Genomic DNA, 12,499 nt, shown 5'->3' on the forward strand with positions numbered 1-12,499 from the left:
AATTTTTTGGACTTGAAGAACATGGGCCCCGTAACTTTACCCTGTTTTCTGATTGTTTATGATGAAATAGAACGGTTTTGACTGAAATTGCGACATATGCGGCTGCCCCGAGAATTTTCGGGTGTTTGTGTATCACCTCCCACCTCTATAATGGCTATATAGGTGCACAGGAACAATCCTTCCTAAAATGCATTAACTTTCGTTTACAAAGACGTGAAACTCACCGAGTGGTCAGGGGTGTTCACTGATATGCTCACACAAAAATCGCTGCAAAATACGCATTCCAACAGGTTTTATCGTAGTTTTTGCCAACTCCATTGACTTGTATTAGATGTGCTGTGAGGTACGGTATTATCCGCGCCGGGAACTTTGTCTGTATTCTTGCAATTGGCAAAGGTGGATTATCGCCATCAACTGGGCTGGAGTGTCTATAATTCAAGCTCTCAGCGGAAGAATGTTCGGGTGTGAGGCGTTTGGAAAAATAGGTACACAAGTTAACAACGAATGCTAAAACACCTGTTGGAAGGCGTCTTTTGCGGCGATTTTTGTGTGGGCGTGTCGGTGAGCGCCCCTGGCCACTCTGTGGGTTTCGCGTCTTTGTGGACGGAAGTTTGATGCATTTTGGAAAGGATTGTTCCAGTGCATCTATAAACCCATTGTAGGGGAGGTGAAACACAAACACCCGAAAATTCTCGGGGCAGCCACATATGTCGAAATTTCAGTCAAAATCGTTCTATTTCATCATAAACAATCTGAAAACAGGGCTTTAAGTGTAAAATACCGAACTTATATGTACATACAGTAGTTAAATACACCTCATTTAAAGTGTGACCAAATCTTAAAGCATTTAGCAGATGGTCTCTGTGCACTATAGTACACTTAAATAATCATTTAGTCTCTGACATGGCCTTTCTCAGTCAATATTAAAGATAACACGGTCATATTTTCACAGAATGTTCTTTATATTCTTTATGATTTTAGGTAGAAAAAAAACGAAATCATAAAAATGACTTTAGCTGGGTTATCACAGGCAGGGTCACATATTAGAAGTAAAACCCTTAATACCAGAAACTGGTTCTTGATATAAAAAAGGTTTTTCTGCTGAATCTAAGTTAGTTTAAGGTAACTTGCTGAATTAAGGTAACTTTTTGAATTATGATAAATTATGGAACAAGTCAAAGAACTTTATCTCGGTCTAAAGGAAAAGTCATTTCCCCCTGAATTGGCTCCCTCACAGTGGAAATATGTATAATTCAGACCTGCGCTGAAACAGGAGAAGAATATATCACCATGTAGAATTTCGTGGTTACTCATGTGGAAGAAAAACCTCTATAAATTTGAATAAAAGCATGTGCAAGTGTATTTCAAATTGCATGTACATTCGAATTATTGGTTTCAACAGGATGCCCAGTTTAGCTTATGTGGTGACCTATCTTACAGTAATTCCCCCGGTTTAATTAAAGTAGAGCAGAGTGAGATGAGGGAACTGTTATGCCTGATCTATCTCTCAGCCCAGTGCATGACAGCCCTTAATGTCTGCATCCCCTGTACAATCTCCTGAGAGGAACAACACAGAACAAATAACAGATGGGAAAGCTTATTAAAATGTGTTGCACTATGTTACCGTCCCTTGTTCCTGCCATTTGAAAAGTACCGGGATTGCATGTTGATAACTCTCAATATGTTTCACGAATGTTATTACATGGCTCACTGGAACGCTGAATTCTGATTGGCTAGTTGCATGATACATGCAAACCTCCGCATATCCGGGAATTAAGTGGTAGCGGACATGATCACCATATTGTGGTTTATTTTGTGATAATGAATGACTGACTCCATATAAGCTATTGATACATTATCATACATTTATTACAAAGAAAACAGTGTTTCTTAACTTTGATAAGAGGGTGTCGAGGCCCTTACGGAAAAATGATATCAAAAGATAATACATAGGCTGCACAATTAATCGATAAAATAATTGATAACACTTTACAATAAGGTCTTATACATTAACATAGTTTATTCATTTTCTAACATTAACTAACAAGGAGTATGTTAAGAGCATTAATAATGCTTTGTTAATGTTAGATGGTACCAATATAAACATTTTATTGTTTGTTCATTGGGCATCACAGTAACCAATATTTACAGATGCAACATTTGATTTAAAATAATTAGTAAATGGTAAAATTTACAACAACTAAGACTAACAAATGCTTCAAAAGTATTGTTCATTGTAACTTTGTTACCTAATGTAGGGTACTAATGTTAACATATGCAACCTTATTGTAGAGAAAAGTGTTTATTAGAATATCTCGTTTAAATACAAAATTCCTATTCCATCAATTTTTCTAGTGCTCTTATCTTTCTCACTTTCTGTGTACAAACTTTTTCAATGGTAAGTTTGCTCTTAAAGGGACAGTTCAACCAAAAATTTTCATTTTTACACACACAAAGTAATTTTAAAATGACCCAAAAGTGTTATATATGGTTATATATATATATTAAATATTTCCACTCGATTTCACTTTCTTAAGCCCTTTTCACACAGACATTACGTAAAATACACGGGAAAGGCATCCGGGATTTTTCCGGGATACTTAGTTTTTTTGTTCATTCACACTGCCATGATTACCCGGCATCTGATGGTCCCGGAAAGACACATGACCTATTGAAAGTCCCGCCCTCTCTTCTACGCAGCGTCTGAAGTTTGCATAATATATATTATTTCTCTCTCCAAGAACCACTCGCGTGCATTTTTCTTTATGATAAGATTATAAAGGAGCGCGTGACGCGCCGTTCTAATGCTGGTGAATGATCTCAGCTTCAGAGAGGATATTTGACGAGCTCCCTGATCTCTGCTTTAATACAGTTTTCAAACATTTCTCATCGTGATTGTTTATATGCATTTAAAACCCGCATTTTGAGGAGCTGAACGATATATCTTGTTGGGATGACGCGTGGGTATTTTCGTTTATTATAGCTCAATGAGCATGTGACACGATATTCTTTTATGCTGCTGAATGATCTCCGTTTCAACTCAGTAAGTTATAAGCTAACTTACCTGATATCTGCTTCGGTCCAGTTTGCTGACATTTCTCGTCGTGAATGTTGTAAAGCCCTTATTTTAAAGAGTTGAACCAACTTCATGTTGCCATGACACGCGCGTCCTCACTACGGCACGTGCGTCATTGTTTATGTGTCTCATTTATCATTTCCTGATAACTGCGATAATATAGTTTGCAACATTTCTGTGGTGAATGTTTATATGCGTGTTATCTCTCGTTTTAAGGAGCTGAACCATAACTTTTGTTGTGATGATGCGCGCGTCCTCACTACGACACGCCCATTACGGCATTCTTTTGGCTTCTTGTTCACGCAGAGGGGTTATCCGTGTATCTGACTAGGTCCTCTTTCCGGCAACGATCCCAGAAGATGAACGGGACAAGTTTGTGTTCACACAGACGCTTGTCTGGCAATTTTACGGGTATTTTCTGGGACCAAAGGTCTGTGTGAATGGGGTTTTAGGTGCACCTGTTCAACACAAATTGCTAATCAGCCAATCACATGGCAGTTACTCAATGCATTTAGGCATCTAGACATGGTGAAGATGACTTGCTAAAGTTCAAACTGAGCATCAGAATGGGAAAGAAGGGGGATTTAATGGCGCTTTTCCATTGCATAGTACCCCACGGTTTGGTTTGGGCCAGCTCACCTCACTTTGGCTTGGTTAGCTTTTCCATTGAGTTTAGTAACACTTCAGAGTGCCAGGGATTATAGGCGTGTTGTTATATTTGCGCTGCCTACTGCTGTGACATCATACATGTGAGAGCGTTGTTGTCCATTCCCATACATTCATTTATTTCTCAGTCTTCCACAAAATTAAAATTGACCACTATAAATAGATGTTTGCACATCGTGTTTATCACTACCTCTGTCTCACATGACAGTTTCTGTACAAACAACCGTGGCGTCGGTCGACACACTCCACTGAGCCTCATTTAAGTTGCATTTAAGCATATATGCGAATGTCCGCCACAAACGGCAAGTCTGGAAAAATGTTATGGTGTTCCTCATTCACAACCTGGGCATGTTTTTCATCGTCAAAAGGGAGTTTAGGAACTTATAGCAGAGCACAGATAACAACAGGTTTACTTGAGACAGCACAAGCTAGCATAAAGGTAAAGCTAATCTTTTACGATTCTCTCAGACCAATCAGTGATCTACAGTGTTTTGTGTCACGTTTTGGTATCAGCTCGGCTCGCTTGGAACCCCGACTGAGGTGGTACTAAAAAAAGAGTATTACGAACTAAACTCATTGGAAAAGCTCCCAAAAGTAAGCTGACCCGACCCAAACCAAACCGCAGGGTACTATGCAATGGAAAAGCGCCATAAGTGACTTTGAACTGGATCTACTGGGAATTTCACTTACAACCATCTCTAGGGTTTACAGAGAATGGTCCAAAAAGAGAAAATATCCAGTGAGCGGCAGTTGTGTGGACGAAAATGCCTTGTTAATGTCAGAGGAGAATGGGCAGACTGGTTCGAGATGATAGAAAGGCAACATTAACTCAAAAAACTACTTGTTACAACCAAGGTATGCATAATACCATCTACGAACACACAAAACGTCAAACGTTGAAGCAGCAGTTATAAAAGCAAAAGGCGGTCCAACCCATTACTAGTAGGGTGTACCTAATAAAATGGTTATTGAGTGATATTTTAAGTGTCCTGAGGACATTTACTCCACCACTTTCTTTTTGTAGATATTGCTGTTGTCTTTTTTTTAAGTAAAATGCCTAAACAACAGTTCAGGTATAGACAATATGCACTAAAAGAGAGGCAAAAATCTGCTATATTGAACAGCACTATAGTAATAAACAAACATGACACTCCGCTTTGTTTAAATGATAGAAACACCACTGTATACAATAACACATTTTCAGAAGACCAGTAGCATCTTTATTACCAAGATACCATGTCCAAAATAACACTGCAATGCCATTTATTTTTTGTGTGGTATTATAAAGCACAAAGTAGCTAAGGACATCACACTGTCCTGAATAAGGGACTTTAGTGCACATAATAAAGAGTAGAGTGCAAGTGAGTCACTGCTAACTCAGTCAGCTCATTGTAGTCCATTAAGTCGCCTCAGTCTTATTCGATTGTGAGCTACTTTTCTGTCCTTCCGCCAAGAGACTCCGGTGGGATTTTCCCTTCTTATAATGGCCTGTCAATAGTCCCCTTGCTCTAGGGCAGTCCATGCAGAGAGAGAGAAAGGGCAAGAAACACAGAGAGAATGCATTATGCCTCCAACAATTATTCTGGTTAGTCATCCGCTTTGGCCACTTTATAGAGGTATCACAGGACCTAAATTACAACCAAATGCACAAGTAAATGAACATTTGGCTGACCTCATGAAAGAGAAGAATCCAAAATGTCATAAACATAAAAAAGCAGTCAGCCACTAAAACTCATGACATGACGTGTGTGTATGAGTGAGTGAAAGTATGACTAATTAAATTTTTGATTCATTGGTGCATGTTTTTTTCCAATAGTTTTATGACTAGGAATACACACAAGGGCGAGGGTTCTCATGGAAGATAAATATAAAAGGCAGGACTGTGCAAAAATCTAAGATGCAAAAAAATAATAAATGGGTTTATGGTGAAATCAGATCTCTTTGTGGGCCATACCATCTGCTGTAAGACTCCAAAAATGTTTGGAAATCTATACTATTATATTTCATACTGACACACTAAAGCAAAAGAAACACATAAACCTTAGGATTTTTGTTTTGTTTGAAGGATCTAATGTGCAGTACAGTATAACTTACATATTTGTGACATTTTTAACAATTTAACCTATTTCAATGACCTGTCAGAAGTTTTTTAATGAAGTAATTTCTTAATGAAAATCATTAAAATATATATAGCGGGGAAAATAAATAATTTACACACATTGACACAAAATTTCCACCAGATGTAGCCATTAAGCCAAAGAAATCAGAACATTTAAGTATACAAGTTGAGTCATAATAAATAAAGTGAAATGACACAGGGAATAAGTATTGAACACAATTTGTAGAAAAGCCTTTGTTGGTGATTACAGCTTCTAGATGCCTCTTAGTGTAAAGAGAGACCAGTTGTCTGCATTGCTCAGGACTAATTCTGGCCCATTCTTCCACATAAATGGTCAAATAGTTATTTTCCCCACTGTATTACAGTAGTAATCTTATAGTATTACTAAGAAGTAGAAGATAAAAAATCTCTCTCTTTCTCTTTTCATGCCAGTGCGGATGTAAACCCAGAACATCATGTTAAGATTCTTGAAGCGCTCATCACGATTGGAGGCCTTGTGGAAATACAGGCAGCACCAGGTAAGCCGTCAGATGTTCCCATAATTTTGTGCACCATGAGTCTCGGATTGCTTTCCGTGTAAACTCATGCTTCTAAAATGCGTTGTCTTTAAATGAGGTGCTTTGTTGTAGACTTCTAATAGTAAAAGCATCTTTTGTGGATGTAGCTTTAATGTGTTTGTGTGTGATGGAGAGAGTTGTTGATGAGAGCTCAATGGATGTTCATGGTAAGCTTAATAAAGGGTAATGATACCCGCTTTCGAAAATTGCTTCTGCTTTACTGGCTCCAGTCAGCCGAGACGAAACTTAGTTGTGATGGATCTTGCCATTATGTTGACTACAAACATTAAGTTTCAGTCGTTGGACTTCATAAAAATGACTAAAACTTGTAATAGATTACAAATAAATATAGGGCTATTAAATGGCAATTTTGCCTAAATTATTATCAAGAGTCCTGTTTTGGAGACATGTTTTTAAAAAAGGCATTTCTGTGGAAAGTGTTGAATAAAATATGAATTTTGCCAGTTTAGCACAAAGAAATACTGTATAAGCTCAGATACAAAAGCTGTCACTGGGGTGGTACAGAGGTGTAAAGTACTCGAGTAAATGTACTTCGTTACTGTACTTAAGTATTTTTTGGGCTACTTTGTACTTGTACTGAGTATCAAAAATATAAGCAACTTTTACTCTCTACTCAATTACATTTTTGATTAGGTATTTGTACTCTTTACTCCACTACATTTGAAATGACACTTAACGTTACTCGCTACATTGTTTATTCGTCAAATAAAAACGAAACGAAAGTGTCAGAGAGTGATGATGGATAGAATCTGTGGTCGCGAGGTTAGACGGACCTATGAGACGGACACACACAACTGAGGGACTTCATTGGCGCTACGCAAGGCAATCGTATGAAATCAAAGTACTGCGAGAGCGAATCAAATGCATATGGAGAAGTCTGGTCTCGCGGTATTTTGATGTCAAACACTGAATGGCTTGCGTTGAGCCACCGTAGCCGGACATCTGCGTGCTGCGTATGTCATAAACTGTAGAGAAAAGTTAGCGTCTTATCTGAGAGACGAGATAAAGAGCAAACATATGAATGCATATCACATTTGCTTCTGTCAAGGGACCCTTTGTTAAACTTGTGATGCTACAATCAAACAAAAGTGAAGCGCGATTGGGTAATCCCGCAACTCAAAGGCAAGCACAAATGTTTTATATACTCTGATGCTACTTTATCAGCTAACCTAAGCTGGTAAGTTACATAACTTGATATAACTTACTATATAAGCCAAAATAAACCAGCGATGTCCTGTACTGATTGCTCAAGTAACTTAAGTACATTATAAGATTGATAACAAGTGTACAATTTCACTGTCCTCAAATTTAACCGAGTATGCTGTAATGTGTATTTACTGTAAAGAGGGATGCATGACTAAATGTGCACTTAATGTGAGATAGTGGTGTTACGCACTACATGTGTTTTCAATTAATCTTTCGAATGAACAACTTCCTGTTTTTAATATGCATGATCATAATATGAATTTTTTAATCTTTTTATATCTTTAGGCCTATAAGAATATTTGGTAACACTTTACAATAGGGTTAATTAGTTAACAGTAGTTAATGTATTAACTAACTTGAACAAACCATGAGCAATACATTTGTTACATTATTTATTCATCTTTGTTAATGTTAGTTAATAAAAATGTAAGCTTTAATTGTTTATTCATGTTAGTTCAGAGTGCATTAACTAATGTTAACAAGATTTTAATGAAGTATAAGTAATTGTTGAAATTAAAATTAACAAAGATTAATAAATGCTAAGTGCAGTTCATTTTTAGTTAATGTTAACTAATGTAGCTAACTAATCTTAACTAATGAACCTTATTGTAAAGTGTTACCATATATTTATATCACAAAGTTAGGCTATATATTTTTCAGCATGGCACATTCAAATAGAGAATGACACTAGACTAAAATTAAATGGGTTTAAATAAAATGTAATGTTGAATAAAATTAGACTTAAACTAAATGAATTCAGATGACAAAAATATGACTAAAACTAAATTAAATTTTAATCAAAAGACTATGACTATGTTTAATCTGTGTTTGTTCTGCCAGGTCAAAATTTTGAGGTGTTTGATTTCTTTTCTATATTAGGAAATAAAACCTCATAAATAAACTTTCTTAGTTTTCACTGACCTACAATGTCTCTTTGTGTTGATGACTAGTGCATCTTTGAGCCAACATTCAGTATGAGTAAAAATACTTGAGTACTTTTAAATTGGGTTACTTTAATACTTTTACTCAAGTCGTATTTAAATTGGTGACTTGTAACTTGTAGTGGAGTAATTTTGACAGTAAGGAATTTGTAGTTTTACTCAAGTATGGCTTTCAGCTACTCTTTACACCTCTGGGGTGGTACCCTTTCAAAAAGTACATTTTTGTACCTAAATGGTACAAATTAAGACCTTTTAAAGGACCGTCCCAGATTTTTGGGAGATTTTAGGATTAGTTTGTTTGTTTGTTTAGAATTAAAGATGCATGCATAGTTTTTTGTAAATGAAATGCATTAAACTTAAAGTAACTTTTAGCTATTAGGAATTGTGTTTATTAGTTTCTAAAATTGCAATTGAGATTAAAAAGCTTTATGAATTTGTGCAACAGCAATTATAAAAAAATTCTGGGTAAAATACAAAGCTGACAAATGCTTTAATTTCACCTTATAAACTCATTTCAGTTTCTAAGCAATTTCATAGCAACCCCCACTGGTACATTTTTCAAGAAAGTTTCTCACAAGTTTACAATTCACTTTAATAGTATTTCAAAGTAATTGGAAACTTCGGTCAACAAAATCTCTGACACAGGGGTTTAGTGTGGGGTGAAGGAGTAGACTATAACTTATAGCCAATAAATGCACCCCCTATGGACACACTCGCAGATTTATGTGGTTTTGTGTGACCCGTTTTTACTGTTGTGAGGTCATAACCTCAACCCCAAGGCAGGTCTAGGGGTAAAGATATGGGTGGCAAGTTTAAGTCTAAAGTTAAACTTGATACAGTGATTCAATTCGATTAGTTGTCATAACTTTCAGGTACAGTACAAAATAAAAAAAATGTAGATATAGAAACAGCAATGCTTCCATTACCTTTATATTTCACACACAATATACTGGCCCTCAAGTGCCCGTGTGGCATTTATATGGATGAATTAACTCAGAATCTGCAGAAACTGTGTGCCCAGGCTCTCCATCCTAATGGTTTCATCTACTTGCTCGCTAAAAGCTACATCTTAAGTCTTAAGAGACAGAACTGGTGGCATATGAGCAAAGTAATCCCCTTCACACCCCGAAATTTGATTTATACAGTCCAAAACCCAAAAGTGCTACTAAGGCAAAAAAAGGGGGCCTAAAATGCATCACAACTCATCCATGTATGACTGACTGCATTCCTGCGCCAGGCAATATTGTACCTAGTAAATGACCGAACAGCTCCCCTGCCTCCAGCTTTCCAGTTTGGCCGTAATGTGTCCCAACTTGGTAAAGTTTTATGGTAAAACACTGCATTTAAAGTGCGATCTTTCGGGGGCTGCGTCGGGGACAATCTCTCTTGGATGACTCCGCTTGTCAAATGGTGATGGATTCACTGTGGCTGTTTGCTTGAGCTCTGGAGGGGAAAGTGGGAAAGGGAGTATAAAGGAAAGAGGAAAGATAGTGGAAAGCAGGCAGGAGGGGATGACAAATCCTGACACTTTTTCTGTCACTGTCAAGAAAGTTCACCCAAGTATGTAGAATATGTCATTATTTACTCTAGGAGGAACAGCGAGAAAGCATTGGAGAGAGGCTTGTTGAGGCAAATAAAACTTATGTGGCCTTTAGATGACCCAAAACCAGAGGGCAGGCAACTCGATGTATGTCAGTCAAACAATGACTCACTCAACACAGTCAGATACTTTAAGAATTGCAGATTTGTGTTGCTTAAAGCAAGTTTCTAATTTAAGTGCACCTTTGCTAAAACAATGTTATTTTGGTATAATACAATGTGTTTGTGTGGTTTATGGTTAAAAAAACACATTATTATTACCTTCTTGTAGCTCCAGATATACTGCTTAAATGTAAAATTGTGAATCGAATAGTTGCTCTTTAATGTGTTGATCTGGTTTAGAAGTATTTTATTTAACCCTTTCCCCGCCATTGATGAGATATCTCGTCAATCAAGAGAAAACGCTTCCCCGCCAATGACGAGTATTTCGTCTTTCCGCAATACCACTATTATCCACTAGGTTATTCCGCAACTTTTTAAACCCGGAAGTATTGCCCTATGGCAAGCTGCTGCATGTCCATGTCTGTTTTAAAGATCGCTCTGAATGGGATCTCTATGAAAAGTCCTTCACAAAAATGGAATTATTAGCTTTTTGCTCAAAATGTGGTGTTTTTGCAGAAACCTACCCATATTCAAAAGCTGATTACAAAAGAACTACTCAAGGTAGGATGAAACTTTTTTTTTGTTTGAAAGCAGAGGGTCTGTTCTTTCATTTGGTATATTGTATGTTTATATATTTAAAGAAGAACATTTTCTGGAAGGCATTAAACTTTTGTGAAAATCGTGAAAAACGCTGGCGCTGGCTGGCAACTTTTTTAAAAAACGCTGGCGGTGAAAGAGTTAATATATATTTTAGAATAAAAATAAAGGTTCCCGAATGGTTCTCTTTATATATATAAGCATGGAGGTTTTACAGACTATTAACTCAGCACCAGCATTTTTTATGATTTTCACAAAAGTTTAATGCCTTCCAGAAAATGTTCTTCTTTAAATATATAAGTACAGTATATCATATGAAAGATCAAACCCTCTGCTTTCAAAAAAAAAGTTTTATCCTATCTTTATTTGTTCTCCTTTATCACCTCTCAAATATGGGTAGGTTTCTTTAAAAATTATTTTTTTTTGCAAAAAGCTTAGATAATTGCATTTTTGTAGAGAACATACACACTGTAAAAAATAAAAAGTTGACTTAAAGGCGGAGTCCACGATGTTTGAAAAACGCTTTGGAAAAGGAGACGGGCCGACTACCAAAACACACTTATAGCCAATCAGCAGTAAGGAGCGTGTCTACTAACCGACATCCTTGCCGGGTTGCGTATGTGTGGGGCGGGTCTATCAACAGAAGGTCCAGATTCTATTGGGGTAGGGCCGTGTTTGTTTAGATGATTTCAAATATCAACATTGGCTTTCAAACATCGTGGACTCTCATCGTTGCCTTTAACTTAAATTTTCAAGGCAACTTGCTGCACAGTTTTTTTTGAGTTTACTCAATTCTTGGATGATGTAGTTCACCTAACTCAATTTACTGGGTAATGTCAACTTAAACCAACAAGTTGAGGTAAAGAGTAATTTAGTATATCCAAATTTAACTAATCTACATGTTTTGGACTGTGGGAGTGTACACAGAAAGGTCTCATAAACAAAGTCTTTGTCTGACTTAGCCTTTGCTTAAACCATAGACCTTTTTGCTGTGAGGCAACAATGATGCGCGGTAACTTACTGTGCTGCCCTCTACACTGAACACACACTTCTCATGGTAACAATGAACAAACATCATTGTTTCAAAATTACTCTAAATACAACATATAACTAACATTAACAACATAACAACATAAATAAAGCCAGCAAACATTAAAACAGTAATCTTTTTTAGTAAATATTAACCAAACAAGTGAATGTGTCACAATGCATACTGGGAACCATTCCGACCATTGTTTTTTTTAAATTGCTTGTTCAGATTACTCAGTTTGGCAAGTTGGGTGAACGAATTGGACAAAAACGTATATATCTAAGTCCAGTGAACAAAATAATATTTGTTAGCTGAATGATTATGCTTTTTTATTTAGTGAACACAAAATAAAGAATTGACGCCCTTCAACAAAGAAATCTTTGTTCAAGTTACTTAATTTTCTTTGTTGAATGAACATTTTAAAGTTGGATTTTTTACAGTCCATGGAGTTTTTACTGTTTTTTGGATCCAGATAATTTACTCACCACCATGTCATCCAAAATGTTGATGTCTTTCTTTGTTCAGTCGAGTAGAAATTATGTTTTTTGAGGAAAACATTGCAGGATTTTTCTCATTTTAGTGGGC

At 36.6% G+C, this 12,499-nt stretch overlaps 1 protein-coding gene across 1 annotated transcript in view; it reads left to right on the forward strand.

Moving 5' to 3' along the window:
- Positions 1-12,499, forward strand: part of pik3r3b (phosphoinositide-3-kinase, regulatory subunit 3b (gamma)) — a 239,206-nt gene that overhangs the window by 124,082 nt on the left and 102,625 nt on the right. The window contains exon 7 of the mRNA XM_055214111.2: positions 6,294-6,379. Coding sequence (XP_055070086.2) covers positions 6,294-6,379 — 86 coding nt within the window. The remainder of the gene's footprint in view (positions 1-6,293; positions 6,380-12,499) is intronic.

This window comes from Misgurnus anguillicaudatus, chromosome 8, assembly GCF_027580225.2.
Source record: "Misgurnus anguillicaudatus chromosome 8, ASM2758022v2, whole genome shotgun sequence".
Lineage (NCBI taxonomy): Eukaryota > Metazoa > Chordata > Actinopteri > Cypriniformes > Cobitidae > Misgurnus > Misgurnus anguillicaudatus.